This window comes from Hirundo rustica, chromosome 12 (assembly GCF_015227805.2).
Source record: "Hirundo rustica isolate bHirRus1 chromosome 12, bHirRus1.pri.v3, whole genome shotgun sequence".
NCBI classification, from domain to species: domain Eukaryota; kingdom Metazoa; phylum Chordata; class Aves; order Passeriformes; family Hirundinidae; genus Hirundo; species Hirundo rustica.
In genome coordinates, this window is record NC_053461.1 from 2,154,515 (window position 1) to 2,181,506 (window position 26,992).

At 36.3% G+C, this 26,992-nt stretch overlaps 1 protein-coding gene across 1 annotated transcript in view; it reads left to right on the forward strand.

The window, feature by feature from the left end:
• ERC2 (ELKS/RAB6-interacting/CAST family member 2) overlaps positions 1–26,992 on the forward strand; it is a 425,106-nt gene that overhangs the window by 140,573 nt on the left and 257,541 nt on the right. Inside the window, exons 9-14 of the mRNA XM_058422224.1 lie at positions 2,932–3,069; positions 7,733–7,873; positions 8,424–8,564; positions 12,005–12,040; positions 17,129–17,158; positions 18,011–18,204. Coding sequence (XP_058278207.1) covers positions 2,932–3,069; positions 7,733–7,873; positions 8,424–8,564; positions 12,005–12,040; positions 17,129–17,158; positions 18,011–18,204 — 680 coding nt within the window. The remainder of the gene's footprint in view (positions 1–2,931; positions 3,070–7,732; positions 7,874–8,423; positions 8,565–12,004; positions 12,041–17,128; positions 17,159–18,010; positions 18,205–26,992) is intronic.

Consider the following 26,992-nt stretch of genomic DNA (forward strand, 5'->3'; position numbering starts at 1 on the left):
CCATTATTCAAAGATAGATTTGTATTCTTACATAAATGCTTGTACCCAAATATATACATGTGTTGGAGAACGACAGAGGTTACCAGCGGTTTTCTTGCTCTTTCTGGATTTAAGAAACTGAGGAAGAACTAAATCATACCTTGTGTTCCAAGATTTTAGCATGTGAGACCTCTCAATCTCTTTGTCTCCTGTAATCTTGTTGAGAGGACTCAGTGATTAACTGGTCATAAAGTCCTGTCTGCATCAGTAGGTCTTTGCTAATCCTGTGTCCATCCCAACAAACAAATACTCTGTGGTACTGATTCGACTTTCACACATCCCAGTGTGGTCCTGTGCCCATCAAAGTCCTTCCTTCAGGTTTATATAGCACAAATAGAAGAATAATTAGATCCTTTCCTTTTAATTTATCTATGGAGTGTGTATTGAGTGACTTATTTTAAAGTAGTTGAGATTCAATGGGGATGTTTTTAATTTGCTGCCTGTTCTTTTTTTACCTCTGAGGAAAGAATTTTGTAAATGCTGAATAATTTTAGAACATGTTTTCTTGGTTAAGGGTTGGCTCATATTTTCAATTAGTTTTAAGAGGAAGGAAATCGTGTAAATGCTGTGGAATTCAGATAAGCACTGTGCATAGGAAATAAGTACTTTAATTTAGGGTGCCTAGAATTGGTAGGTCAAGCTGATGATAGTAAAGGACCAGATCTTAACTTTGTTTCAAAGGCCACATAATCAATATTCACTCTCCTGTTTTATTTCCCTTTTACTCGAGAATTTTTTTTGGTGAAGCTGAAGTGTGCAATTGCTTAAGTATTCCACAGGGTGTCATGAGGTAGTTGTTGGAATCATTAGTACTTGGATGAAGCAAAGAAAGAAACATAGTGTGCAGTCCTCGGAATGCCAGCTAATGTAATTTTAGATGTGACTAATACACATGCCATAAAATAAAAAGTTCTTAACTCATTAACACGTGTATCATGTTTCTGTATCTGTATAAAATATACACACGAAGAAAAATATTGCAAGAGGTCATTCACAAGAGTAAGCTATTCTATGTCAGGTCTTCCCAAAAAGACCTTTCTATATGTTCCTTAGTATTTTATAGTTTACACAGCAAGTGGAATCTTTGGCTCATAGCAGTAATCTGATATACCAAACTATGTATATTAAGAAAAAGAAAAAAGGAAAAAGAAAAAAGGTACAAGACTTGTATTTGCCATACTCTAAAGTATATCTAATTGAATTGCGCTCCTCCAAATTTATATTCAAAATCTATTTTAATTTTTACATAAATGATTTTAAAATTTAATTTTTTAAAAACACACTTTGTACATTGCACACAGCTGTACTGTGGATTTTATGACTTGTTAATTGTAGATATAGATGATGTCAAAACGTCAGGATTTTTTCTCCCGCACTTGTATAATGTAGTAGGAGGAGAATTTTTACCAAGCTGTGCCCCAAATTAGTGTATTTGAATATGGTGGTACATTCTTGCATATGGAGGTCAAATTTTTATTGACAGAACTGTTGACTTCTGCAGAGCTGCACATGCATTGAATTCAAGTTTGTAAAGAAATCTTTAAAGTAACTGTAAAAGCTCCTGCTTCTGTTAAAATTTGAGTTGCTTTAAATGGAAAGATATTGGCTATAGGAAAACCAAAATCATTACATTATAAAATGAGCAGGAAAACTGAATTCATTTCAGTAGCAAGAAAATGTGATCCGAAGTGAAAAATCACTGATGAAAGTAAGAATTTGAATATCTGTTGACAGTAATAATTTGTCTAACGTTGACAACATACTTAAAACCAGTTTTCGAACAAATGATACTTCGTGGATTTTGGCGTATTTTTTTATATTACCTAAAGTGGCATACTAAAATAACAAACCAGGTCATTTTCTTGTTACTATTTATTCCTGCGAAGTCTTAAGTAACAAATCTTGGGTTTGTGCCAGTTTGTGCGTAATAATGAGAGGCACAGAGAGTGCAGGATGGAGGGAGGGGGATTCTTCCGACAGACAATTAATGAAATTTTACACATCTGACATAACACTCTTCCTCCCTGCATTATGCCCAGAGGTCACGGTGCCTTCCAGCCACAGAAGGGGATTGCCATGACAATCAGCAGCTGAGTGCTTTTATTCACATTTGCTTCCAAAGTCCAAATAGCTCTGTGGACAACTTCTGGTCCAAAACGTTTGTGATTTAACTCTTCCTGATTTAACCACTATAAATCATGACAGTGTGCTTATAGGTACTTTGGCAAGGTGTTCAAGTACTTTCTAGATGAGGAACCAGATTTATTTAAAGAAGTTAAAATATCCAAAATAGAGTGATGTACTTTAAATATTCGTGGAGGTGAAGGAAGTGAATGGAAGTGGTGTCCCTTGAGCTTTTTTGTTTGGTTGTTCGTGGGTTTGGCCTTTTTAAGAATAAAAATCCTGATCTCTGCCCAGCTGAGCTTTCTTTACAGCAGGGAATCATGGAAGAAGAGATTTTTAGATAGGCAGGTTATAATCTTTCTTCTTCCTCATTTTAAGGCTCACTCAACTTGCTTTGCCTCACCCTTTCTTTGTTGTTCTTACTGAACTAGAATAATCTAAAGGGGTAATTCCAGTCATACTTTGAATTATTGAGATAATGCAGTACCTTATAACTAGAGTGATTAATATCCGAAAATATTTAAATAATAAAATACCTGACTGCGTTGAGCTGTTTCCTTTATTTTATGAGAAAATCACACTTCTTCAGCAAAAGAAAACAAAATAAAAAGCACTGAAGTTTAAAACTGTTGACGATACAGCAGTTACAAAGCTGGCAGGACACTGAGGCACGTGTATCGTATGTATGACGTGTATGCGCTCGGCACCCGAGTCCCTCTTGGAATGTTATGACAAGGTGGATGATTATTGTGATGTTTTTATTTACAGATTGAAAATCTGCAGGAGCAACTTAGGGACAAAGACAAGCAACTAACTAATCTAAAAGACAGAGTGAAGTCGCTGCAGACGGATTCCAGTAACACAGACACAGCACTAGCAACCTTAGAGGAAGCTCTATCAGAAAAGGTAATGCTCTCTCATGACAAGCTTTAGGTGCTGCTCCAGTGGGTGAAGTGTGTGCAGAAAATGTCTTTCTGAGTTGGCCTGACAGCTCTCCCAAGGGCTGTGGGCCTTGTCAGGGAAGCAGGTGGCCCTGTTCTGATAGGATGAGCAGGGAGCGACTGCCGGGGGCTGAACTGACGCGGGACTTGGAGGGGAAGGAGGGATGTCCTTTGAATGCTCACAGAGAAAATTGAGATACATGGTTATTCCCTGGAAGAACTGAAAGGCATTGGACACCTGACTTAAAGAAGAGGTAGAGTTTTGGGCATTTTTCTGTCTTTGTGATCTTGAATATCCTGTTATTTTATTCATTAAGCAGGGGCTAAGAGCAAGTGGCTGTACCAACTGTTACTTTGGCTTGCTGTGAGCACTCTTGGCTTCCTACACTGCATTTTTAAGGGAAACTGTTTCATAGAAAAAAATAATTGAGAATTCCTTTTTTTTTTTCCTTTTACAAACTCCATGCCTTTAATTTGAAAATACCTAGGAGAAGGGATAAATCTGGACTGTTTAAATTAGTGGCAACATTCCTACCAGTTTCAGTGAGGTCAGGTTTCTTCTTTCAGTTGACTTTGAATACGAGGTAATGCAAGTGAATTTATATGCCCAAAAAATTAGTACAAGTATCCACATTTTGCAGCTCACAGATCTTAATATATACTACTTAAATGTGAACAGGTGAGTGTGACTAATATGTGCCATTCTGCAGTGTGTAATCCAATGAAAGTATTTATGACAGTATATGACTTGAAAATGCCACTGTGGCGTTGGCACTGACACGTACAATGTTAGTCAGACTTTTTTATTTCTTTCCTAGCATTTGCTTGGTCAACAACAGTGAAAAAAGTTGTCATTCGTATTGATTCATGTGGATAAGCATTTGCTTTATACAGTAAAATTAAATATTTCTGTAATCTTTCCCTGCTAATCTGGACACGGTGTTCGTCAATGTCACAGCATGTTATATAAAAAATGTCAGGACTTTTTAATCAGTTTTCTCTCCTTGTAAACTATCTTTTCTGGATTAGTCACTTTCCCAAAATGTCCACAGGAGGCATCTGAGGGATTTTTAAAACACTCCTTTGGGAAGTAGAGTGACTGTCACGATGGAGACTTTTGTTGGATTAGGAGGCAAGGAACACTGCAGAGTGAGGATTTGGGTTAGCTTTTGAAAAACAGGATCCTTGATCTGGGAGCATGAGACACAAGGAAGAGATAGCGTCCGAGGTAAAATCTCAGTGTGATTTTGAGTGTTTGTTTTACAGGGAAATCACCCTCAATTTCTTGTCCATTGTAAATCCCTTGAAGGCCACACTTGGAAGGGCAAATTTTTTGAAGTGTGATTTCTGGGATGTGCTTACACATTGAAAGAAGCCAGTAGCCATCTTCTAGAAATTTCTAATGGACAGTTACGCCTGGCTTTCTTCTGTCTTCTGGCAGCTAAACACTTTGACAGTGTATGTTTACACATGTGCCTCATTCCTTTCCGAGTCCAGCTTCCCAATAACTAACTGCTCTCAGTAACTCTCTTATCCCTGTTCCCTCTGCGGCAGCGTTCTTAAGACCTACAGATTTATCAGTCATAATTAAATATTTCCACTGGGAATACTGGTAGAAATATGGAATAGAGGTTTGTCCAAACGAAACAAGACAGGAACCCTTAGTGAGTTTTTTCTTAACACGTGCATCAATATAAGTGCTTTTATCCATTCAGTGTGTAATGCTGTCAAGAAAGGATGATGCTTTCATTTGAGAATACCTGATTTCCATTTCAGTGGAAATGCATTGTTTGCGTGTTTTGTTTTTCTTTCTAGGATTTGTATCAGATCTACTTTTCAGCTATGTAAATTTTTGTTTATACTCTGAGATTAGACTGGCTTTTGTGTTATATTAATTCTTTGTCCATTCAATAGTTTTTAGAATTTTAATTTAAAAAGAATGAATAAACTTCTTCAAGAGCATAATGGGAAGCTCTTTTAAAATAGAAATAAAATTTATTCACACCGGTTAACTAACCACAATTTACTGGAAACTGATTGAATTTCTTTTCTTATCTTCTATAGGAAGAAAAACTAAACATGAACATATGACATTAAATAATTATAAAGCTATTTTTAAAGTCCAAACCTCAAATGTTTTCCTGAATGTTTCTTGAAAATACAAAGATTAAGATTTTGGCTCTGAATTAGAAAAAGTGTCTCTGTATTCTTTATGAAAATAGATTTTTCCAAGTATCTCTCTCTTGATTTTCTTTTATATTTAGTGATTAGGATTAGTATCTTGGGATGACTTAATGAAAAAAAATAATGTAGATATCATAAAAAAATCAAATTTTCCTTCTTTTAATCTTAGTATTTTTCTGATGGTATTGCTGGTATTATTTGTCCTCTTGTCAGGAATCAGAAACAAATCAACTTCCATTGCATTTGAGCTCGTTTTGGAACTAAGCTGCAAAACATATTCATTCAACTATTTACCCCTCATTTAAGAGCCTCTCCTCAGTGCTGAAAATTTGTAACGACAGCAATAAGGATTACATTACAATTAAAAAAGAAAAATAGAAGTTTGAAAATCAGACTATGCAAAAGTGCTATCAGCTGCCTTGATGTTATAACAAGAAACTTTTCAAAGAATATCTCAGCTCTTGGACTGGCCCAAAGCAGCTCAAGAGGTTGCTTTCATGAAGCTGATATTTATAAAGTTGGTCCTACTGTAGCAGCATACAGCAGATAAGCAATGGAGTATGTCTGATAATGGAGCTATATGCTGGGGCAATTCAGTTCCTGCTTCTGTGATAAAGTGCAAATAGATTAGACCTGTGAGGTCTCAGATTAGTGCATAAGGAAAGCTGGCCAATGCAAATAAGACTGGAACAAGAACACATTGTTGGGATTTCTGCAAGCTAGCTGTTAATCAAGTAAAACATGGTATATTAGGGCCTTTTAACACATTTTTGACATTTAGCCTTATGCAGCTGACAGATAAATTAGTCTTCTTTTGTGATGGACTGAGAAAAAAAATATACTGTTCATTAGAAAGATGAAATAGTGTTATGTTTAATTTGTTATAGATGAAAAAGTCATTTGGGTAAATAAATCTTCAGGAAGGAATTGGTATAAAACTAATTCTGAATATAAGGAGGTAGAGCCTGAATGTTTATTAAACTATTCTACTTTATCGAGGCTGGCACCTTAATATTAATATTCAAGGCATTAAGAATTTGTATTTTTTGTTATTAGGAATAAACCTGAAGTCATTTAGTATCGTAAGTTTAGATTGGAAAGATGTTAAAGATCTTCCCATAGATGATCTAGTTCCAAGCCCCTTTCTGTGAGCAGGGACACCTTCCATTGGACCAGGTTGTTCCAGCCCTTAGATGTTCCTGGCCCTCCTCAGGACCCTCTCTGACACAGCTGTGTCCTTGTGTTGGGGCCCCAGGGCTGGATGGAGCTCTTCCCTAGGTGGGTGTCAGCAGAGTCACCTCCCCTGAGCTGCTGGCCACGCTGCTTTGGATGCAGCCCAGGAGCACAGGTGGTTTTCTGGGCTGTGAGTGCTCATGGCTGTCGTGTGGACCTTTTTGTCACTGTACACAACCAGGTCCTCTCCCTCTGGGCTGCTCTGTCTGTTCTCTGCCAAGCCTGGGATTGCCTTGACTCATGTGCAGGATCTAACTGATGTTGCTCCTCCTGCCCCCCTGACTGCCACCACCCAAATGATACCAGTAGTTCTCCTGATACTCTGCTTAAAGACCTGCCTCCAACTGAAATGCAGTTCTTTCATTGTACCCTAAATATTTCTCTCTGATCAGTATTTGCATCCTTCAAGCGTGGATGAAATGTGATTTTGTAGAACATTATTAGAGCTTAACAAGACCATACTACTGTGCCTGCTTTTTCCATTTCGCCCTTCAAAATAATCACCCAGTCAATGACTGCTGATTTTCAGCAAACCTTGAAATGGGTATTGGAAATCAGCAAAGTATGCAAAACCACGGTTGAGTTTAAATGTCTATAGGGTTACTGTTAATTAGACAGAGAAAAATCTTCCTTTGGGTTTCTTAATTTGTATCAGGGTACTTTTTCTGTGTCTTGGACAACTGCTTTTTTGACATTTCAAAATATAATACATGTAAACTGCGAATTACTGGTAGTTAGCAAGTGGCTGATTTCTGATTAGGTCTGGAATCTTCACATCTTATTGCAAGAACTGTAGGGTAATAACAAAATTGAAGCTGAGTAAACTGGTCATGGCCTCTGAGGAAACTATTCATGGCTTGTTTGGAACTTTTATTCAAGACTTCAATGGCTTATGATTACAGGAAATACATTATTGAAGCAAATATCTTTCCACATCTATCACAAAACTAAACATGCTCTTATCAGTATAGCTCTTTAATGAAATTCCTGTACTGTGTTACTCTTATCAAGTATTTAAAACCTTGATTTTATGATTTTGAAATCTAGATAAATCTTGCATTGACTTTATTACCATTAACTTAATCATCCTCTTCTTCTAAAGGGTTTTTTTAATTATTTTTAATAAGTGCCACATAATGCAAACAAATTTAATTCTGTCTTTTCTTAAAGTGATTCCCAATTTTCTGTTTTGCTGTTCTTTCCCTTGTTAGGAGAGAATAATAGAGCGTCTGAAGGAGCAAAGGGATCGAGATGACAGAGAAAGACTTGAAGAAATTGAATCATATAAAAAAGAAAACAAGGACCTGAAGGAGAAAGTTAATGCTTTACAAGCTGAACTGACAGAAAAAGAGGTCAGTCTTTTCTAAAAAACTCTGATCTTCTATCTATGTCATTATGATGAAAGAAAATGCGTTAGGATTGCTCTTGAATCTTGCCAAGTACTGAAATTCTGCCACTTCATAGTTCAGCTTCAGAACTGCTATTTTCTTAAGTATTCTTCACAGTCCTCATTTGTACATAAAATATTGCTTCAGTTTTTACATAGTTGTACATCATAATCTCTACTTTGTCCTTTACCTAAGCTTCCACTAGGCTCAAATATTCCATTGCTGCTCCTGTTTGGTTTTTTTTTTTGTCAGTTAGAGAAATGTTTTCAGTGTATTTGTGCCTCCAGAATATGACATGAACTCCTGTGTATGATGAATGTTCCTGTGTTTCACTGCATGCCAGCCCCTGTGGTTCCAGTTGTATGCACAAAATTGTGTCTTTTGCTATCAGTGCTTATATTTGAGTCAGCTCTCTTTGGGGGAGGGGGAACAGGATCCAAGGGATTGCTAAGTTGGCAATGAGTTGCTGTCCTGGTGACTGAGAATTAACTTTTTACTCTTGGTCATTTTCCAGTCTAGTTTAATCGATCTCAAAGAACATGCATCTTCATTGGCATCAGCAGGGCTGAAAAGAGACTCCAAACTTAAGTCTTTAGAAATAGCCATAGAACAAAAGAAAGAAGAGTGTAGTAAGTTGGAAGCACAGTTGAAAAAGGTAAGTTCCATCTTAAACAAACAGCAAAACAAAAATCAGCATCCCCATACCCTCGTTTTGAAATGAGTTTATTTACTCCTCTGGAGTCAATCTAGAATTTACCCATCTTATGCTGTTTGCTGATGCTTGCATCAAATACTGCTTTTTCTCAAGAGGTTCTTTCACCAAAGCCACTGGTGAGCCTCAGAGATTGTCCTGAGTACCTCTGTGAGAGAAGTCTGAGAAGCTGCAGCAAATAGATGAGAGCAGGACAGTGGAGGGAAAAGGGCAGGAAGAAATTATCAAACCAGCATTTTATGTATATGAATTAACACCACTTTTAGAAGTAACATTTGGAGGATGAGAAAAAAAAAGTAAAGACATGTCCAAGAAATGCTGGAATTCCTAATAATAATAATAATAATAATAATAAAAATCAGCTTCCAAAATGAAAACTCTATCTAGGTTTTATTTTGGCGTATTTTTTGCTTTGTTGGTGAACACATGTTTGTGATAATTAAGCAAAATAATCAAAAGTTTATATCAGCTGGCAATTCAGTATTCCTATTCAGCAAGAAGTGGAAGCAATAATTTAAAGTAAAATGTACAAACCCTCTATTTTACTACATAGTTTTACTTAAGTTGCTGCAATAAACTAGATTTTGCTTAAATAACTTGCAAGTGTTTTGATACCATTGTTTCTTTGACCTTTCTCTGTGTTGTTCAGTAATGTCTGCTCTCACTGTTCTCATTACGTATTTGATGGGGTCAGGCATTACCTCTGCCTTCTGCAATTCGTGACTAAGTGTATGTCAAACATTATATATATTTTTTTTTAAATATCGGTAGAGTTTTTCGTTTTCTGGTAAATAAGTTTTGTTCTGTGAATGTTATCACTGTTAGCATAATGTTCTGACACTCTTTTTACCTAGGCTGAGTAGTATCCTGCTCAGCGATTAAGCATTGTTTCAGTAGCCTGAACTGTGAAGGAGGTGTTGCAAAGTATAAAGAATACCGGTGTGTAAACTTTATACTTCTTTCTTAATTCAGAGTGAATATGTGCAATCAGGTGCCTGCATTAGATCGTTAGTTGAGAGAAAGGGACACTTTTATTCAATAAACATCTACAAATGGAAACACCAAATAATTTAATTGTCCTACAGCTTAAAAATGCAATTGATGGCAGAATTAAAATCTCCAAAGAAAAGGTTTCTCTGGAAGTCAGTTTGCTTTAGTTTTTTAGAATATATGTTTTATTACTTTGCACTCTGCTACAACAGATATTTCATTACAATCTGAAACATCTTTTTTTCTTCATTTAAAAAATATGGTTAAGGACCCTGAAAGCACAGATCACTTAAAAAAACCCCGTATCAAAATCCTCTTGAATGACTTGAAATCCTAAGTTAATTGTTTATGACTATACATATAAACACATCATACCGTCATGGAAAAACAAGCATTTATAAAAGTCAGAGAGTGTCTGGGATATCTTTTGTGTAAAAAGGGTGCATGTTTCTTGTGTATAAATACAAACAATTATTGAATGAAAATTGAAAACATCATAGTTTTATTATATCATAAATACAGCATAAAGCCCCAATGGAAATTCACCCACCATTTGTAGGAGACCAGGTATTTCCACAATAAAACGTAGTTACAACCCTCTTTCTGGGCATGCTTAATTGAGCAGAAACAGTGACTGTTAATGACAGTAGGCTCCACACAGTCATTTTCAATTCACATTTTCTTTAATGAAATACTTTATGTTCAAACCTGTAAATACCCTGCGTTAAAAGTAATTGGTCCCCAGAAAAAATACCTGCACCGTGTTCTCATTCCTCAGGAAACAGAGTGAAATGGAAACCTGGGTCTCTCTTGCACATGTCTGGGTCAGAGAGGAGGGGACATAAATGTCATAAACGAACCCGCGTGCCCAGTGAGTGTGCTCACGGGTGAGCGTCGAGCCCTGCAGGAGCAGAGGGGTCTGGCACAGTTTACATCCCTCTTTCAAAACCCACTCCAAGGGGCTTTCTCCTTGAAAAAATTCCAAGTAGCTTACACAGTACTCCTCTCTAAAAATATCCTAGAGGAGGTACTTCGTTACGCTGCTGTAAAATAATTGTAGTTCAATGTTGATTTATAATTTTTAACAAATTAAACTAAGAAATATAAAGATAGTACTCTGTGCGTGCTTGCTGGGAGTTAGTTTTGCGTGAGCACTAATGGTGGTAAGTGCTGTGTCTGAAGGAAAATGCGCACAAGGGGCAAGTCCAAACTAAAACTAAATAAAGACCACCAAAAGAACTTCTAGATTTTCTCCTCCCCAGCTTTCCCTGCTTTCTGGTGTGGCTTTTTTTTTTTTTTTTTTTTTTTTTTTTTTTTTTTTTTTTTTTTTGAGACAATAAGATTCATTTATTGATAGTAAAGATGTATTTTATTGGATCTGATTAGATCCAAATAAAATATTTTTCAGTACTGGATTTTTTTGTATTTCAGCAAGAAAAAATATGCTGATTTTAAACCCATAATTTTACGCAGTAGGCACATTTAAAAAGTAATGAAGAGGATATTTGTACAAAGTAATTATTCGCGTGACTGTGCTATATTTTGATATAAAAAGTGATCTTTTAATTATAGACATGCTTATTGAACATTTTGTGACAAATATTATGGATTGAAAATAATGAAAAATATTTTTAAAAAAATTCTAAATACCAGAGAATGGTCAATGCTTTTTTCCCAAAAATCTGCAGATTTTTGTTGGCTTTGTATTACTACATGTGAAAGAACAGCAGAAATTACCTAATAGGTAGTGAACTGTTTTATATATACAAGTGTATATATAATCTTTATTATACACTCTAGAATTTCCTCCTTTTGTTGTTTTTCATGATCTTAAATTTACTTGCTTACTGACATATTTGCAGTTGCTAAAGTACTATTTTCCAGGCTGTACTGTTCAAAAGTCATTCTGCATAGAAAATTCAGTATTATATTAAACAAAAGGAAAGTAATAAATTTAATGATACTATTTAATTAATCTTTTATTATTGCTGTCTTTGAAGCTTTGGTGATAAATTGCAGCCTCAGCCAAAACCACTTCTCGTGATTCATTGCTTGAGACCAGCACTTAATGTATCATCAAAAGTGGACACCTCTCTTTATTTCATGGGTTATTTAACTTGAGAAAGGGAAAGTAACACAAACCTTAAATTTCTTACTCCAGCTATTCTTTTTTAGGAACCAAAGTCAACATTTATGTTTCCCCAGTGCCTCTCACTTTCACCAAGGAATGTTTAGAATCTTAAATTTCTACTTTTTTTTTTTAATTTTATTTTTTATTTTGATGACAAGTTCTTCTGTGCAAATGCACCGGTTTTGCTGAGCTAATGCTGTTTTCCTGAATCTTTCCTTCTTTTCCTGTCTGTGCTTCACTCCCTACCAACTTTGCAATGTAGCAAGCTGAGCAGTTGTTCAATCAGATGTACAATCCAGTAAGTTCATTTTTAAAATGCCCGCTGTAACATATGGAAGCATGAGGATCCATTCCCTTACTGTGTTGTGCTCTTCCTCTGTGAAGCTTTGCAGAACACTCTTGATGCTCACTATTGCTGTATCCATTATATACAAATAAATGAACTTTGTGGACTTGAAGGTCATTTTAAGAATCTGAATTGTATTAAATAGGTACATGCTGTGTCTCTGAGAAAACAGCCGTCCTTTAGGTCCTCAACTTCTCCATTAGAAAGTGCATGCAGAATTTTTGTTTTCATTTTGCTTTGGTTTTTGATTCCTCCTTGTGCAGTACTTTATTCGATCCTTCAAACTTATATAACTTCTAATTTGTTCAGTTTATCTTAAGTGACTGGGTTAATTAGATGAATAATAATATCTGGGAGATGACTAACAGTATTTTCCAAAGGTCATATGTCTAAAATAGCTCAATTCTACTCATGAAAGAGTGTATACGTTTAGCATATATACAGTAGGAACACGGAAACTTTGTATTTAAGTGACAAAAATACTGGAATATAAAATGACAAATGCAAAGGGCAGTTTTTGCAAAAGCACGGTATTGCTTTGACTTGTTTAACAATAATGTTCTTGCCAATGCCTGCTTTAATTGCGCAATATCTCTTTCGACTTTACTCTTTTTTCAATTTGAGGAAGAGCAGCAACCAAAATTTTCTCTGCAGAGAGGGGTTTCCGTCTCTTTGGCTGAGCCAAATGTTGCATTTAATGTAGTGTGAGCATCACAGGACAGAAAAATGATGTAACTGTAAGAGCAATTTAAAAGCTATAGTTTACATAGTAATCCTAGTCAGAATCACTGTGTAATTTGGATAGTGTATAGATATATATATATAGAAGGGTTTCTAGCTTAAGTAATGTGATACTGCCCATTAGAGGAGGTCTTGCCACCACTGAAGTCAATGGGAGCTTTGCCATGAGTGTCCGTGGACCAGGATTCCAGCTTTGGAATCTATTGCAGTTAGGTTTTGTAGCTGTAACCATGTAATGGATATGTCATGACTTTTGTAGGGGAAAAGAGGATCCCACAGAATGTGCTGTATTTTTAGTTTTTAAAGTTATTGGTTACCTATGTTTAGAATTTAGTCATAAATTGTAGCACAATAGCATAAAACCTGATATTATCATCTCTTCTCTCTGGCACAGTGCTGGAGAAAGGGCTTGTCCCTTTCAATGATAAACCCTTTTTTCTGTATCGTCTTGGGTCAATTTTGTGGTAGTTATGTTTCTATTCATATCATTTGCACCGCTCCTGTGCATCTCTTTTTAGACTGGAGTCTTTTTACTGTTAGTTTTTAGCTTGGTTTCCATAAATGCTGGCCAGTCATTAGCTCAATATCAGTGATTCTGCTGTATAGAATTCATTTGTTACTTCCTAATCTGTTTGTGTGCAGTGTGCCAAAGTCAGTCCTTTTCTTAACTGTTTTTTCTGCCTTTATGTGGTTAATTTTCAAAAGGACAGCCTCTTGGAAGTTGCAAAACAATGGAAGCAAGATCCTTTGGCACCAGGCAGCAATCATACTATACCCACAGGATGATTTTTTTGAATAAACTTCCCTTGCTGTGGTGGTGCAGAACCAGACACACCTTGCTTACCTTCTTTCTTCTCCTACATATATGAGAATAAGTTGTAAATAGAATTAGACATGCATTTCTTCATGCTTTAAAGGTGAACTTCTTGAAATGCCAAATGAGATTTTGTGAAAAATAGATCATAAGAAATTACATTATTGCCTTTGTGCTGTAATGAAAATATCATGCTGTACTCAGTCTGGAGTTCAGGTGAGCCTTTATCTGAATATCGAAGACTAAATTTTCCAAGATCATCTACCAGAGAAATGTTAGGTTAAAATTTAAAGTACTTGAAGAACACACTATAAATTGCTTAGAAAACCCTCCTGAGTTTTAAGGAGACAAGAAAATACATGTGACAGCAGTGTTTTTTCCCCCATTTATTATTGAAAGTAATAAAATTTGAAGGATCTTACAAAGTAATATGTTGCATGTAAATTCAGTTGTTCCTTTTCTTTCTTCTTTTTTTTTTTTTTTTTTTTTTAGTTTTAAGTACCCACTTGATTTCTGTGTATGTTTGTGTCTGAAGCTTTAAAAATGAAATACTTATCTATCCATCCATTTCTGTTATGCAGGATAATACATGCATGACTGTACCATAAGACTTTAATAGCCTAAATAATTCATGTTGCATGCCTGTGCCATACTGCTATGATGTTTCTGTAGGATATTTGTGGTTTACATAAGGAAAAGTTACTTTTCTTCTAAAGCATTTGCAGTCCTTATGAGGCAAAGATCAGAACAGATGTATAATTAATGTAAAATTTGTGAAATTCTAATGGTAGAGTGATATGCTATTTTTACTCAGTTGTAGAAATAACATACAACATCACAACCATAATACTGGGAGAGAAAGCACCATAAAGTGAGCGGGTTAGTTAGAAATTAACCTAATCTACACACACAAGGGTTTTAGCATTTGCAGATCCAGACTTAAGAAAGCTGCAAGATGCACATAGACCAGTCCCTCTTACCCGTAAAAGCCCCATAGAAATACAAAATGTGTTTTCCAAGATAACAGAGAAATTAGAGAGTAAAGAGGGGACAGAAATGAATCAGAAAAAGGAGAGAACAGCAGAAATAGGCAGAAACTTTTTGATTCATGTGATAACCATGCAGCTTATGTCTAGAACTGATCCAACAGTTCAGTCGACAGCCTAAAAAATGCCGAAGAAATCTGCCCTGTCCTGGCAGGAGCAGGGTCAGTATCAGCTGAGCAGCTTTTAACTGCTTTGGGCCTACTGTTTGACCTCAAAAGTCAAGTTCCATCTGTCAACAAATCGCACCTATCTGTACAAAACAAATTTAAAAAGGTGCCTAGTTCAGCTCCAAACACAACTTTCAAAGCCATAAAATAAAATGGGTCCTTATAAGTAATTCTATGCCTTTGTCCTGGCGATGTCAGATGGATTGTGTTTTGCTCTTTTCTAGTATCTGCAGCTTTGTTTACAATGTGAGGATTCTCCTAAAGGGAATTGCAAGTTAAAGTACCACCTGCAGAGAGCACTTTGTAAAAACTGTTTCTTGCTCTTGCTCTCCCTTTTTAACTAACTTCTTCATTTGAGCAATACCCTTGTAGAAATCTGGTTCCTGCCAAGAGTCCAAAAAAGATTCTCTAAGTGCTTTGCAAAACAGAGGCAATCAGCTATTTTTTTTTTTTTTAAATAAGAATAACCTTGTAGTAACTGAATGCTTATATTGATTTACATGTGACATAAATTGGATGCTTAATCTCATTTAATCATACCTTAGAGGTTCCACTTCATGTCTTCATGTTGGGGAGATGCAGTGACCCAGTTTGTGCTGCAGAATTTCCCAAAAACACATCCCACAAATATGGAACAGCATGAGTACCACAGAAAACACAAGAGCTGAAAATAATTTTGCAACTTAATGATGATATCCTTAACATGCTGTCGAGCAAATATTTAAAGGGCTGAACTGAGGAATACATCTATTATTTCGGGTGATGATTCCTTATCAGCCGTGCAGTAGATAATTTTTTCAGTACATTTCTAAGCTGCTGTGTGATAGGAATACTCCATGGTAGTAGAACACTTGGCACCTCTACACTGGTGATGCTATCACGTTCTTGCCCAGTTATGCATTTTCCTTGTAGAAAGCGCAATTCTGGCAATGAAATATAAAAAAAGAGACAGGCTTCTCTCTCTCATCTTCATTGATTCTTGCCCTGAGATAAGAGAAGGGGTAGAGGTACATGGGGAAAAAAGTTTGGGCTGATGCTGAGACTTACTTTATGCTGAAGTGAAGACTGGTTAGAAGAAGGAAGGTGGGTATTTTTCCTCTCTATGAAATGATGCAAGCAAGGCTGGTATGTAATTAATTGTGTACCAAAGTAAAAGGAAGGGAGAGAAAGGTGACTGGGAGTTACACAAAAGAGCAATAGCCTTTAGAGAGGAACTGTGAAATTCTGGATTTAGCTTCTGGATAGGAAGAGAAATCTGAAGAATAAGGAACAATACACTTTTCATGTAAGTTTCTTAGTATCTTGAAGGTGGGAGTTGGGTTGTATTTTTTTTTCTAGAGTGAATTTCCCAGTGGAATTAATTTTTTACTTGTAAAATTACATAATGATAAAAAAGTGTATAAATATAGTAATAACACTGATGGACAATCAAAGTGTTTTCTCAGATAATTGAGTCTTAGTATTACATTGACTTCAAAAGTTACAAAGCCAGCTGAAAATAAATTTCTTCATACAATTACCAACTGGTATAAAAGATATCCAATTTTATTATTGAGGAAGATTATGAGCGTGAAGAGGAATCTGTTGCTGGCATCTCACTCAAACTTAAGATACTTAAGATAAAAAAATCAAGATACTCCTTGGATGTTATCTTGAAACAAGTTCTAGTTTGAAAAGTCCTGCATCTGCGTGGAATTCAGGACTGGAGCACGTATCAAAACAGATTTTGAAGGGCAGGGTCAGTAGGTTTATTAGGGTCCTCATGTCATTCCCTTGGCTTCCTATGGTGATGAAATACTTCTTCTGAAGTAAAACCTCTGAGTAGGATAAACACTTCAAATCTATCATGTTTTTCTTATTATCCTCATGCTTAAATGTTATGTTACATGCAAACACCCTAAGTTTCTTCCCTACTAATTTAAATTTTTTTGTTGTATTTATAGTAAACTCAGACTTGTTCTTTATTTATACAGAAAATGTTAACCATTGCAAAGAATATGGACCTTCTAGTGTCTGTAGTTTATATTAATTCTTTCCCAAACGTGCATGCTTCACTTTGATCTGCATTTTTTTCCATTGCTTGCTTGCATTGTCCATTCCCTGAAACTGAGAATAAATAAGTCCACGTCTTCTCTGCGTACAAAGATAGTTGGAGGACCTTCAGTTCTAAATATCACGAATTTCTGTAAAAATCCTGTATGTTACCTGAATTTTCTATGTTTAATGTGCACTGCCTTAAACCACTTGTTTTTTCCTTGCCTGCTCTTTCAAGATGCCAATTAGGAATAATGGGAAGCAAGGGGTAGGCTAAGCACTGCAGTGCATCGTTGTTTCCATCTGTCTGTGATTATTCCAGCCAACAGTTTAAAGCACTCGGTGCCAGGTCATGCTCCCATTGAAGTTAATTGGGTTTTTGCCATTAGGTTTGATGGGAGTTGGACTGGGCTCTGCACTGTTGTTGTTTTCATTGCATTCTCTCTTGTCTGTGAAACTGCCACCCATCCATGCATGTGTTTGCCAGGTCTGTGCTGTTTTCACCAATGGGCTTGTTCTTCTGATGTCTCAGGTTAAGTATTAATGATAAAATAAAAAGGATTATTGGGTAAGATGTCTGTTGACAACAGTTTAGTGGTTAATCTGTTAAAATCACCTTGGCATTAAAAACAATGTATTTCTTTTAAATTCTTTGTATCAAATTGCATTTGAAGCCATCTAGTGATACAGATATATACAATATGTATATATGTATCTGTATTTGTGTATTTATACATGGAAAAAGTATGCTTATATATAAAGAAAGAGGACATGATTTGTTAAGAAATTGCCGGTATATTCAAAACACACTGAGCTTAACATGAATTTAATGAATTGCAAGGTGAGATTTTTTTAAAATTTGTAAAAATGCCTTTAAAATGGAGTCACTTTAATATGTAAAAACCCCCTTAATAAATCCCCTCCCCTTTCAGGATGATAGAATTTGACTACATAGATATTTTCATTTCTTTTTATAATGCACTGTAGAAAAGCATCATCAGACAGGAATACCCATAGTCCTTTTTAATGAAAACTTGAACTCCGAGACCGAAGAAGTACAGCTCTTAAAACTATTTAAGTTATTGTCATCCTTATCTTTTTTGAAATATTGATTCTGAAGGCTCATGAAGCTGAAGAGGAGGCACGAATGAATCCAGAATTTGCAGACAGAATGAAACAGCTTGACAAGGAGGCATCGTACTATAGAGAAGAATGTGGCAAAGCTCAGGCTGAGGTTGACAGACTTCTAGAAATACTCAAGGAAGTAGAGAATGAGAAGAATGACAAAGATAAGAAAATTGCTGAGTTAGAAAGGTAATTTTTGTGTTATTTTTCTTACACTGAGTAGCATTTTTGCTTACTTGATCTTTATTTCAGAAGCAGAGAAGTTAAAAGCAGAGTATGTTTTTTAAGAGAATATTTGTTATGCTTTGTAAAAGAACAAAAAAGTCCTAATTGAGAACTGCATTTCCTGCAGGCTGACTTTGGAAAAATGTAAGGTTTCCATTTTCTAATACTCTTCATATAGGAAAAGTCATGAGCAATTTACGGGCACAACAACTCCCCCACCCCCAAAAACCCTGTTGGGGAACAAGCCTGTCTTTTAGTAACTGGTGAATCAGACCCTTCCCACATGTTTACTCAAGTGTGAACAGTCATTCTCAGAGGTCCTGAAAAGTATTGGTAAGTATTTCTAACCCGTCTCATGACTATTTAATAATAGTTGTAACTATTTCTCAGTGTTCCTGTAGTCGTTTTTTTCAAAAGAATATTTGCTGATGTTGACCAGGCAGTGATTGTCTTGTGTCTGGGAAGGTTGTAGAGGCTTTCCATAGTGAAGAGGAGGGTTTTGGGATTTTTCTCATGCTCTTTGTAATTAAATAGATCTTGGAGCCTTCTCCCATGTGGTGTCCTGCTATCTATTTGATTGATCTGTTTTCTTTGTTCTCTTCCTTTAATTAGACACTCTCACTTAAAAGAAAGAAGGAATTCTGTGTTTTCAAATAATTTATGTAATTGTTTTATTGCAATGAAGTCAGAAGAAAACTGTGTTTCATTGTTTCAAAAAAGAAGTTTAAGTGATTTCATTTTTATGATCATTGCTATAGCTCCGGTCAAGACCAAGCACCCATTAGGGAGCATTACCATGAAAGAGGAACATGTCAGAAATGTTGGTTACCTTTGGGGGGCTGAAAACAGCCAGCATGGAAAGAAAGGTGTGTAGAGCACCTTTTACTGAGGATGACTTATCAACCTTCACAGCTACCTGCTGCCAAAACTTGTTACTCTCTGCAGATGTTCGGTGAAGTTTGGTAATGGTTAAGTGTCATGAGAATGGAAACCTCAAATTCAAGGGGAGAGAAGATGTGTATTTAAAATAGAACTGACTATTTACATAAGGACAACTTCATTTGGCAGTTGTCTCTCTCACCACATCAGAGTTCAGAATACTCAAGTGTTCGCACCTGTGTTAAGGTGTAAAAGAGGTCCCAGAGGAAGTGAGTAATCAAGAGTGGTCGCTTTATGCATGGCGCCTGTGAGCTCTGCCTACTCTCTCCAAAATGCTAAAGCAGCACATTGGAAAAGATACCAGTTAGAGGTTTTGTGTGGATGAGAAATTGCAGCCTTTTCCATGCACGGGCAACTGCAGATCCAGAGCTGTAATGCAGCAACTCCAGGTGTGACCACCAGGTGTAAACAGCAGCTGATCCCCTCCTTGCACTGTAAAACTGAATTATTGTGTGACACCACACTCAACAGCAGGCACAGTAATCTTTTGTTCAGGAGGGTAATCTTAAGTCCTTTATTGGATAGCAGTCACAAATGTGTTGAATATTAAAATGACAAAATTAGAAGATGATCATGATGAAGCTTGTGATCTCAAATTCCTGGAAATGTTAATTTGATTTAGGTAGTCTATGTAAAAAGAGATAAAGAATTGATAGAGAGCAGTAAATTAATTTGAATTGAGAATTACTGATTACAAAACAACAATCACAAAGATACAAGGAATAAGGGGTCCAGAGATGCTGGTACAGCATTGTCAGCATACAATCTATTATTGTCTGCGAATCCTGTAGTGGGTGATGCAATGGAGAGAATTTTCTATTTTTGTATTCATTTTCTTTTCAAATTGGTTCTACTCTTAGCAGTGAAGTTTTGGAGCACCAAATTCTAGTCTGTTATTGTTGATGAGGGTTTTGACCCTGAAATAACTTTTCAGAATATAATGTGGTACTGCTGAGTGAACACAGACTTTTGAAGAGGATGTACTGTACTTAGAAATGTGATGGAGTGGTTAAACTTTGCTATGGACCTTTAGCATATATTTGACATTTCCTCAAACTTCAAGTGCAAGGGCATCTCTGGGATCCTGCAGGAAAATGAATGTGATGTCAAAATGCATTTATTCATTCATAGCTTGGTGGGATCTATGTTCACTGCTATGCCAGCATCTTTACATTGCAAGATAATTGCAATGACATAAATTTTCAAAATACATCGACATAAATTTCTGAGGAAGTGATAATCTAGGCTATTGCAAGTTGTGATAGCCTCACAATATTTATTATATTCACATATAGATTCTTCAGCATAATGAGGTGTGCTTGTATAAATAAGTTTGAAAAGTAAAAATGGTTGTAATAAAGTCATCATTTACAAATTCAAACAAAACTGAAAACAAGATGATGAATACTAATGTTCTACTAGTCAAAGTATTGACACATGAAGTGTCAAATAGTCAGGAGTAGAATATCTGCCTTGAGATATGGGCAGTTAAATTTATAAGTGTGTGCTACTTGACAGAGGAACATTATAAATAATTATGAAGAAGTCTTCATATGAATGGTAATTCTTTTGGTTTTAATGTGATTTTCTTGGCTCAGAAACTATCACACTCCTGAGTGTCATCACTTCAGATTAATATTACTGCTCCTATAAAATCACATTGGTCTGTTTCTTAAATCACTCTCTCTATATTAACTTTGTATTTTACAGTTTCTTATTTCTACATCTACTCCTTCTGTACTAAAGCTATTTGACAACTTTTATTACAATTTTCACAATTTATCTGTTTATAATTAAAAAAAGTTGAAAATTAAATGCAAGATATTACATTTAATGTATAATGCACTTTGGTTAAACTTAGCTTGCTCTTTTTCTTTGGTTTTCTTGATGAAGGAAATGTGGTTGAGGGTTTTTTTGGTTTTTATTTTTGTGGGGTTTTTTGGTAATGTAAATGAAACTGGATAAGGTAGTGATCAGCTCAAGTTTTAATGCAAAGAACCTCACCAAGGAGAGGGAGCTGCAGCTGAAACAGAACTGTCAAGATTGAAGGAGTATATTGTTTAAAGCTTTGATTAATGGTGTTAGAATGAGAAGTACTTTTAAGAAACGTGAGAGAGAGTTTGAATCACAGTTCAGGAAAAGAAAGATTGGGTGAATTTGCTTATGGCTGTGTCAGTATGAGCCATCTAAATAATGAAGCAGAGATCAAAATAATGAGGAGTGGATCCAGATATGTCAGAATAAATATCTGCAGTAAGGAGAGGAAGGTATTAATGTCATCAGGTGCTGGCAAGGCTCTGTGTGGAACGCTGCTGTGTACCTCTCATCAGTCATATGCCAGGAAGTCGAATTGAAACTGGAAACAGGTGCAGAGAGGGCTGGTAAGAAGGAATGAAGTGCTCATGACACAGGAGGAGTCCAAGCAACAGTGGTTTATTTCTCTGGCAAAACAAAGCTCTGTAGGAATGCTTGTTCTGTACAAATATGGGAAGGGGTAAGCACTACAGGGAAAGGAGAGTGATTTCAGGAAAAGAGCTCTGGCTTTACAGAATACAATGTAAATTATCCATTGGTAAATATAGACTGAAAAGAGAAAGAAAGTGGTGACTACGTGATGAGGATGCAAAATCTTGGATCCACTTTACTCCAGTGGTGTGTGAGATACTTGGTCATTTGCTTGGCTAAGTGTAGCTTCTCAGCAAAGATTTCAACAATATAAAAGTCCATTTAAAAATATTATACTAGCTATGTGACAAACCTGGTTGTACTTAGACAAGAGGAGTATTTTTTTTCGTTATTTACTTCTCACGTGCAGTGGTATCTAACATTATAGATAGTATTCAAGCTCTTGGGGTATTCAGACTGTAATTAATTCATTCTGAGTTGATTTGGATTTGAATTCTCTTGAAGGTAAGTCCGCACAGCAGTGACAAGTTATTGGACAACAGAAAAAAACATCAGCATGTGCAATAATTGCATTTTTTTTTTTTTAAGTACTTTTATGGCTGTTAAAGATGCTCCTTTTCCTAAATGCACAAAATGCAGTGTGTCAGGGACATTTAAGGACTAGTCTAGCTGGGTGGGGATTGTTTTGGCCTTACTTAATTGAAAAGGGTGTATTAGGTATTTTTTAAACAAATAAAGTTATCAAAAATCAGAGTGTTTTCAGTGCTGAAGCATCAATCCTCTTCATATTGAATTAAAAATTTGCTGTCAGCATTGGAAGGGGCTGCATTTCCTGAGTGGGGTCTCAAATCTTCATCCTTGATTATTAACTACAGTGCTTTTCAAACTTTAAATATCTTTGAACAAGTTGCCAAATTGTTTAGCTGCTTTGACTCCCATTGGAAGACTTGATGAATGAGGGTCACCAGCCTATGACAGTTCAAATGAAAGACTTTGTGGTATATGACGAGATGTTTGTGTGGCAGCAAATGCTACCAATATTCATCCAATTTACTTGTTCTATTTGGTGTGAATATGAGTTTGGAATTTGGATGGTTATGGATATGTATGTCTTTCCACTGTCCACCCATGACAAGATGCCCTTTTGTTTAAAAGTTTGTTTTCTTCAGTGTACAGGAAGAATATAGCTCTGCAGAAATTTCATTTTAGTTCTTGCTTTTCCTTCCCCTTCCTTTGTTTTTTTCTTTTTCTTTTTTTTTTTTTTTTTTTTAATCTGCTAATATAACATCTGCTTGTTATATTTTAAAGAACTAATGTGTTCCTCCCTTTATTCTCTTTTGCTGTCTTCCTCCCTATCTGTTTTTCTCCAAACTGCTGCTTTCATCCCTACTCCAACCAGCTTGACTTCCAGGTCAGTATTTTCTGCTCCTCTACTTAATGCTCCTTCCACAACGAAGGTTTTCATTGATGCTTCATTTACTTGGTTGTTTTGATTCCACATTATTAACTTCTGTTTGTATTTGGTTGTTTTTATTCTGCTTGTCCCTATTGTGAAGTTTCTGATCATTTCATTTCTAGACCAGAAACTTTCCAGTAAATGAATCTTTTTTTTTTGAATGCCTATAAGAAAAAAAAAGGTTAATTAACAACATATTCAATTCATATGTTGTTTTGTGTGAAGATTTTTTCTGCTTTTGGTTTTGCTTACGTTATCTTTGTTTAGGGAGTTCAACCCTGGAAATAACTTTGGTAGATAACTCAGCAGGTAATGACCAGTGACAATTGTATACAGAGAGATTTATACCTAAGATGAGGGACTTATTCTTAATACTTTGTCATTTGCTGCTTATAAAAGAGTATGAGGAGTTGCAGTGGTTCAGAAACTTTTAGCTGTTTTTGCCGGACCAGCACTGAACTGTAAAGGAGTTGTCTGCATGTGTTTTTATGCTGTGTTTTTGTATAATCTCATCTAGTCAGGTTCAGGTTTTAAATTCTTCGAGGTTGTGGATTAGTTTAGCTGCCATTTGTCTTAGCACACAGTTTCTGAGTAAACTTTTCAAGTGTTTCATGTCTTGTGGTGCTTGTTGGAAGTAAAAATTGATCTAGTTGAAATATTTTTCTCTTAGTAGGTCTTGAAGTTAATTTTCTTTCTCATGCTTATGGCTGGCTGTAATTTGTAAGTTAGCAAAGTCTTGAAACATCTTAAAACATGTTTTCTCTTGGGAGAGTTTTGGTCTCAGCCTCAAAACCAAGCACAATTTACATTTCACAGTTCAGACATGTCAGAGAAGCCTTCGGACTGCACAGCCAAAGATGGCTCATTGCAAAAAGATTGACACAAGATTTTTTTCCCCTGATATACTTTAGTGCATGTCAACAATCACGAGTTACTTTCCAGCTGAAAAGCTTTGTTTCTGAAATTTGAGGCTTATCGATTACAGTAAAGATTTGAATGAACCCTAAATTTACTGTCTATCTACTTCAAGCACATTTTTATGTGCTTGACGGGATAGTTATTACAGGTTGTGAAAATACTTCAACAATTTATTTTCAGAATATTTCTTTCTTCCAGAAGTTTATTAAATGCATTTATTATGGATTTGGCTATGATGAAATTATTGACTGAATGTGACCAATTTGCATTTCTACCAGAGCATACTCAACACTGATTGAAAATCTCTCTAGCTCAAGAGAGCTTAAAGAGAAAGGTATTATGCGATGTGGTTGTCATTATGGTTGATTTCACAGAAATTCAATGATTGGTATGCAGAAACATTTGTTCAGCAGTTGGAGGTGCAATTTCTGTTATGTTTTATTGACCTAAAAAACCAACTGACCTTGTTGAAGCAAACTGTCCTCATAACCCTGCCAGCTTCCATCCCTAGAGTCCTGGATAAGTTGTAGAGTGTGATTAGAATTTGTTGTTGCAACTCAGTGAAGTGTTAAGTTTTCTCAGCTTGAATCTTCATTAAGTTCAAAACTTAATTTAAGAAACAGATCTATTAATTTCCATAATTTCTGCTGATCACTATGTTCTTCACTGTCATTTTAGTTGTCCGTACTCCCATGGGGTTGTTATGGTTAGAAAAATGCTGCATCTGTTTTGTTACGTGGTGGGCTGTCGATACTGATCACAAACAAGAAAATCAACTACATTGGCACAATGCCCCTATGTGCACCTGCCTGTACAAGAGACAAATGCTCTGAGTACAGCCATCAGCGCAGTGACACCCCACACCCTTAGGTTACTGCAGGTTATATGCTCACCAAACGTTTCTGCCTGCAGAGAGGGAGGAGATGGATATTTGTTCCGTGTGAGTTGTACTGACCAGTGCCAGAAGGTTTCCCACCAGCTCTGATGTTGGCCTTCCTGATCGTTTCTGTGGGAGGCCAGTGCTCAGTGAGATGTGCAAGGGAAGGTTCAGTGGAGTTTTAAATTTAACCTACAAGCCATCCACAGTTTTGTCAAATGTCAGTTTGATGGTTCCAAGGGCAGAGTGATATGTTGTTCAAAGATAATTTCCCTGGAGAAATTGAGATAGTGTACTACTGAAAACTGAGAGAATCTGTGATATACATTACTCTTCTGAGAGACTGGTTATTCTGAGTGAGAAACATAGTTGTCACATTGGATAACAGGCAGATTGCTGACATGTCATTCTCTTTTAGCCTGTTTGCTACAAATGAAGAATCAACGTTTTAGCATTTAAACATTTTGAAGGAGATGACATTTTGAGATAATATTTAGATTTATCCGATTTTATGCGTAGTTTTAAACTTTTGTAAATTCATTTTTAAAGAAATAGTAAAGTAGAAAGTTTATTTCTTCGGTATTTTACTTTAAGGGGAAAAAGGGAAAATATTATTTCACAAAATAAGCAGAAATCATAGTGATGAACAATATAAAGAACAATAAACAGGGCTCTGGGACAAGATGATGGAGTGTTGTTCAATTTCATCCCACTCACTACTGAACTTGTCAGCTTTGCTCTGTACTTCCCCTTTCAGTTTACTGAAAGCCATGGAAACATTAAAATGGAAAGGATTTATTTAAATAAGGAAGGATGCTTGGTAGTTTCTCAGTGATTTGCTTTTTTCTGAGATTTGATTTGGAGGGTAAATACTCTGTAAAGTGAATGGTTATGCAGAATGAAGTGGATATGAGGAGAAAAGAGCTCTCCCTCGCTGAAGGAAAAATATCAGCTTTAGCTTTTGGTTTTGTTGGGGAAGAGAGAACAGAAGGAGCTGTTATTCTTCTCTTTCATGATTACTGGTTCAAGACATGAATATTTCTTGTGCTTCTCCAGACCTGCTGCCTCTACTAGTTTTCCTTAGGTGCAAGATCCAGGGGGCAAATTTCTTTACCTCTTGAACCTGTGCATAAAGTAACCCCAGAGCCGTCCCTGGGGAGCCTGGGCTCAGTGCTGTCAGGATTCCCTGGGCACGGTGGAGGGGTGTGTGAGTGAAGAATCATGGTGAGATAGCACAGCTTGCCCTCCAAAAGCTGTGAGTGAAAAGAGACAGGGACACTAAATTTAGGAATTGGGCCCTTGGTGGAACCACTTCTTCCACTCTTTTGTTTGCTTTCTCAACGAAGGAGCAGTGTGCCTGGGCAATGTGACGGTGCTCTGATCTGAATTTCTAATAAGGGGAAGTTTGTATGTCTAAACAAGAATCATACAAAGTGTACCTGATTTATTTGGAGGTCTGAAGAAGTTACTGCAAAAGTATGGAAAGCTTGATTTATGTAATGGATGATAATGGCTGGATTGATCCTGAGAACTTCTAGGGTGAGCCAGGAGTTGCAGTAAAAGATTTGACCCAGAAGTAAATTGCAATGAAACGTGGAGTGCTGTAGAGGAGATGTGATCCTGATTGCTGTCAGGCTGGGCTGGGCATGCTGTGAGGCAGCTGGATGCAGAGAAAAACTGGAAAGAGTCAGGAGGTGGTGGAGGGTTTTTTCCCCGTGGTTTTTTTTTTTTGTTTGTTTGTTTGTGTGCAGATGCTTTGGCAATTTGGTATTTTAAAGAAAAAAAGCTTTTCTGGACGACAGCTGGGAAGGACCTGATGGGGTAGTTGCAGTAGCAGGGCTGCAACTTCTTGGTTGCAAATTTCAGGCAACAAGCTATTTCTAGTAACTGGTTAGTTATTGCTAATGGTCTCAATTAATAAAATAGCTGAGCAAGCAATTGCCATATTAAACCAGATCAAATAACCTTCTCATCTAGTGTGCTGTCATCTGCAGTGCCTTTTTTTGTATTTTTCCTATTTCTTTTAAGAGGAACATCAGAAGAAAATGCACGACAATCCTGGGTGTACGAGAAAGATGGGTGACAGATGAGTCTCGTGGTACGAATTTCACACGTGTTCACGTGAGGTGTCACCCAGCAGGAATGTGCTGAGGAAG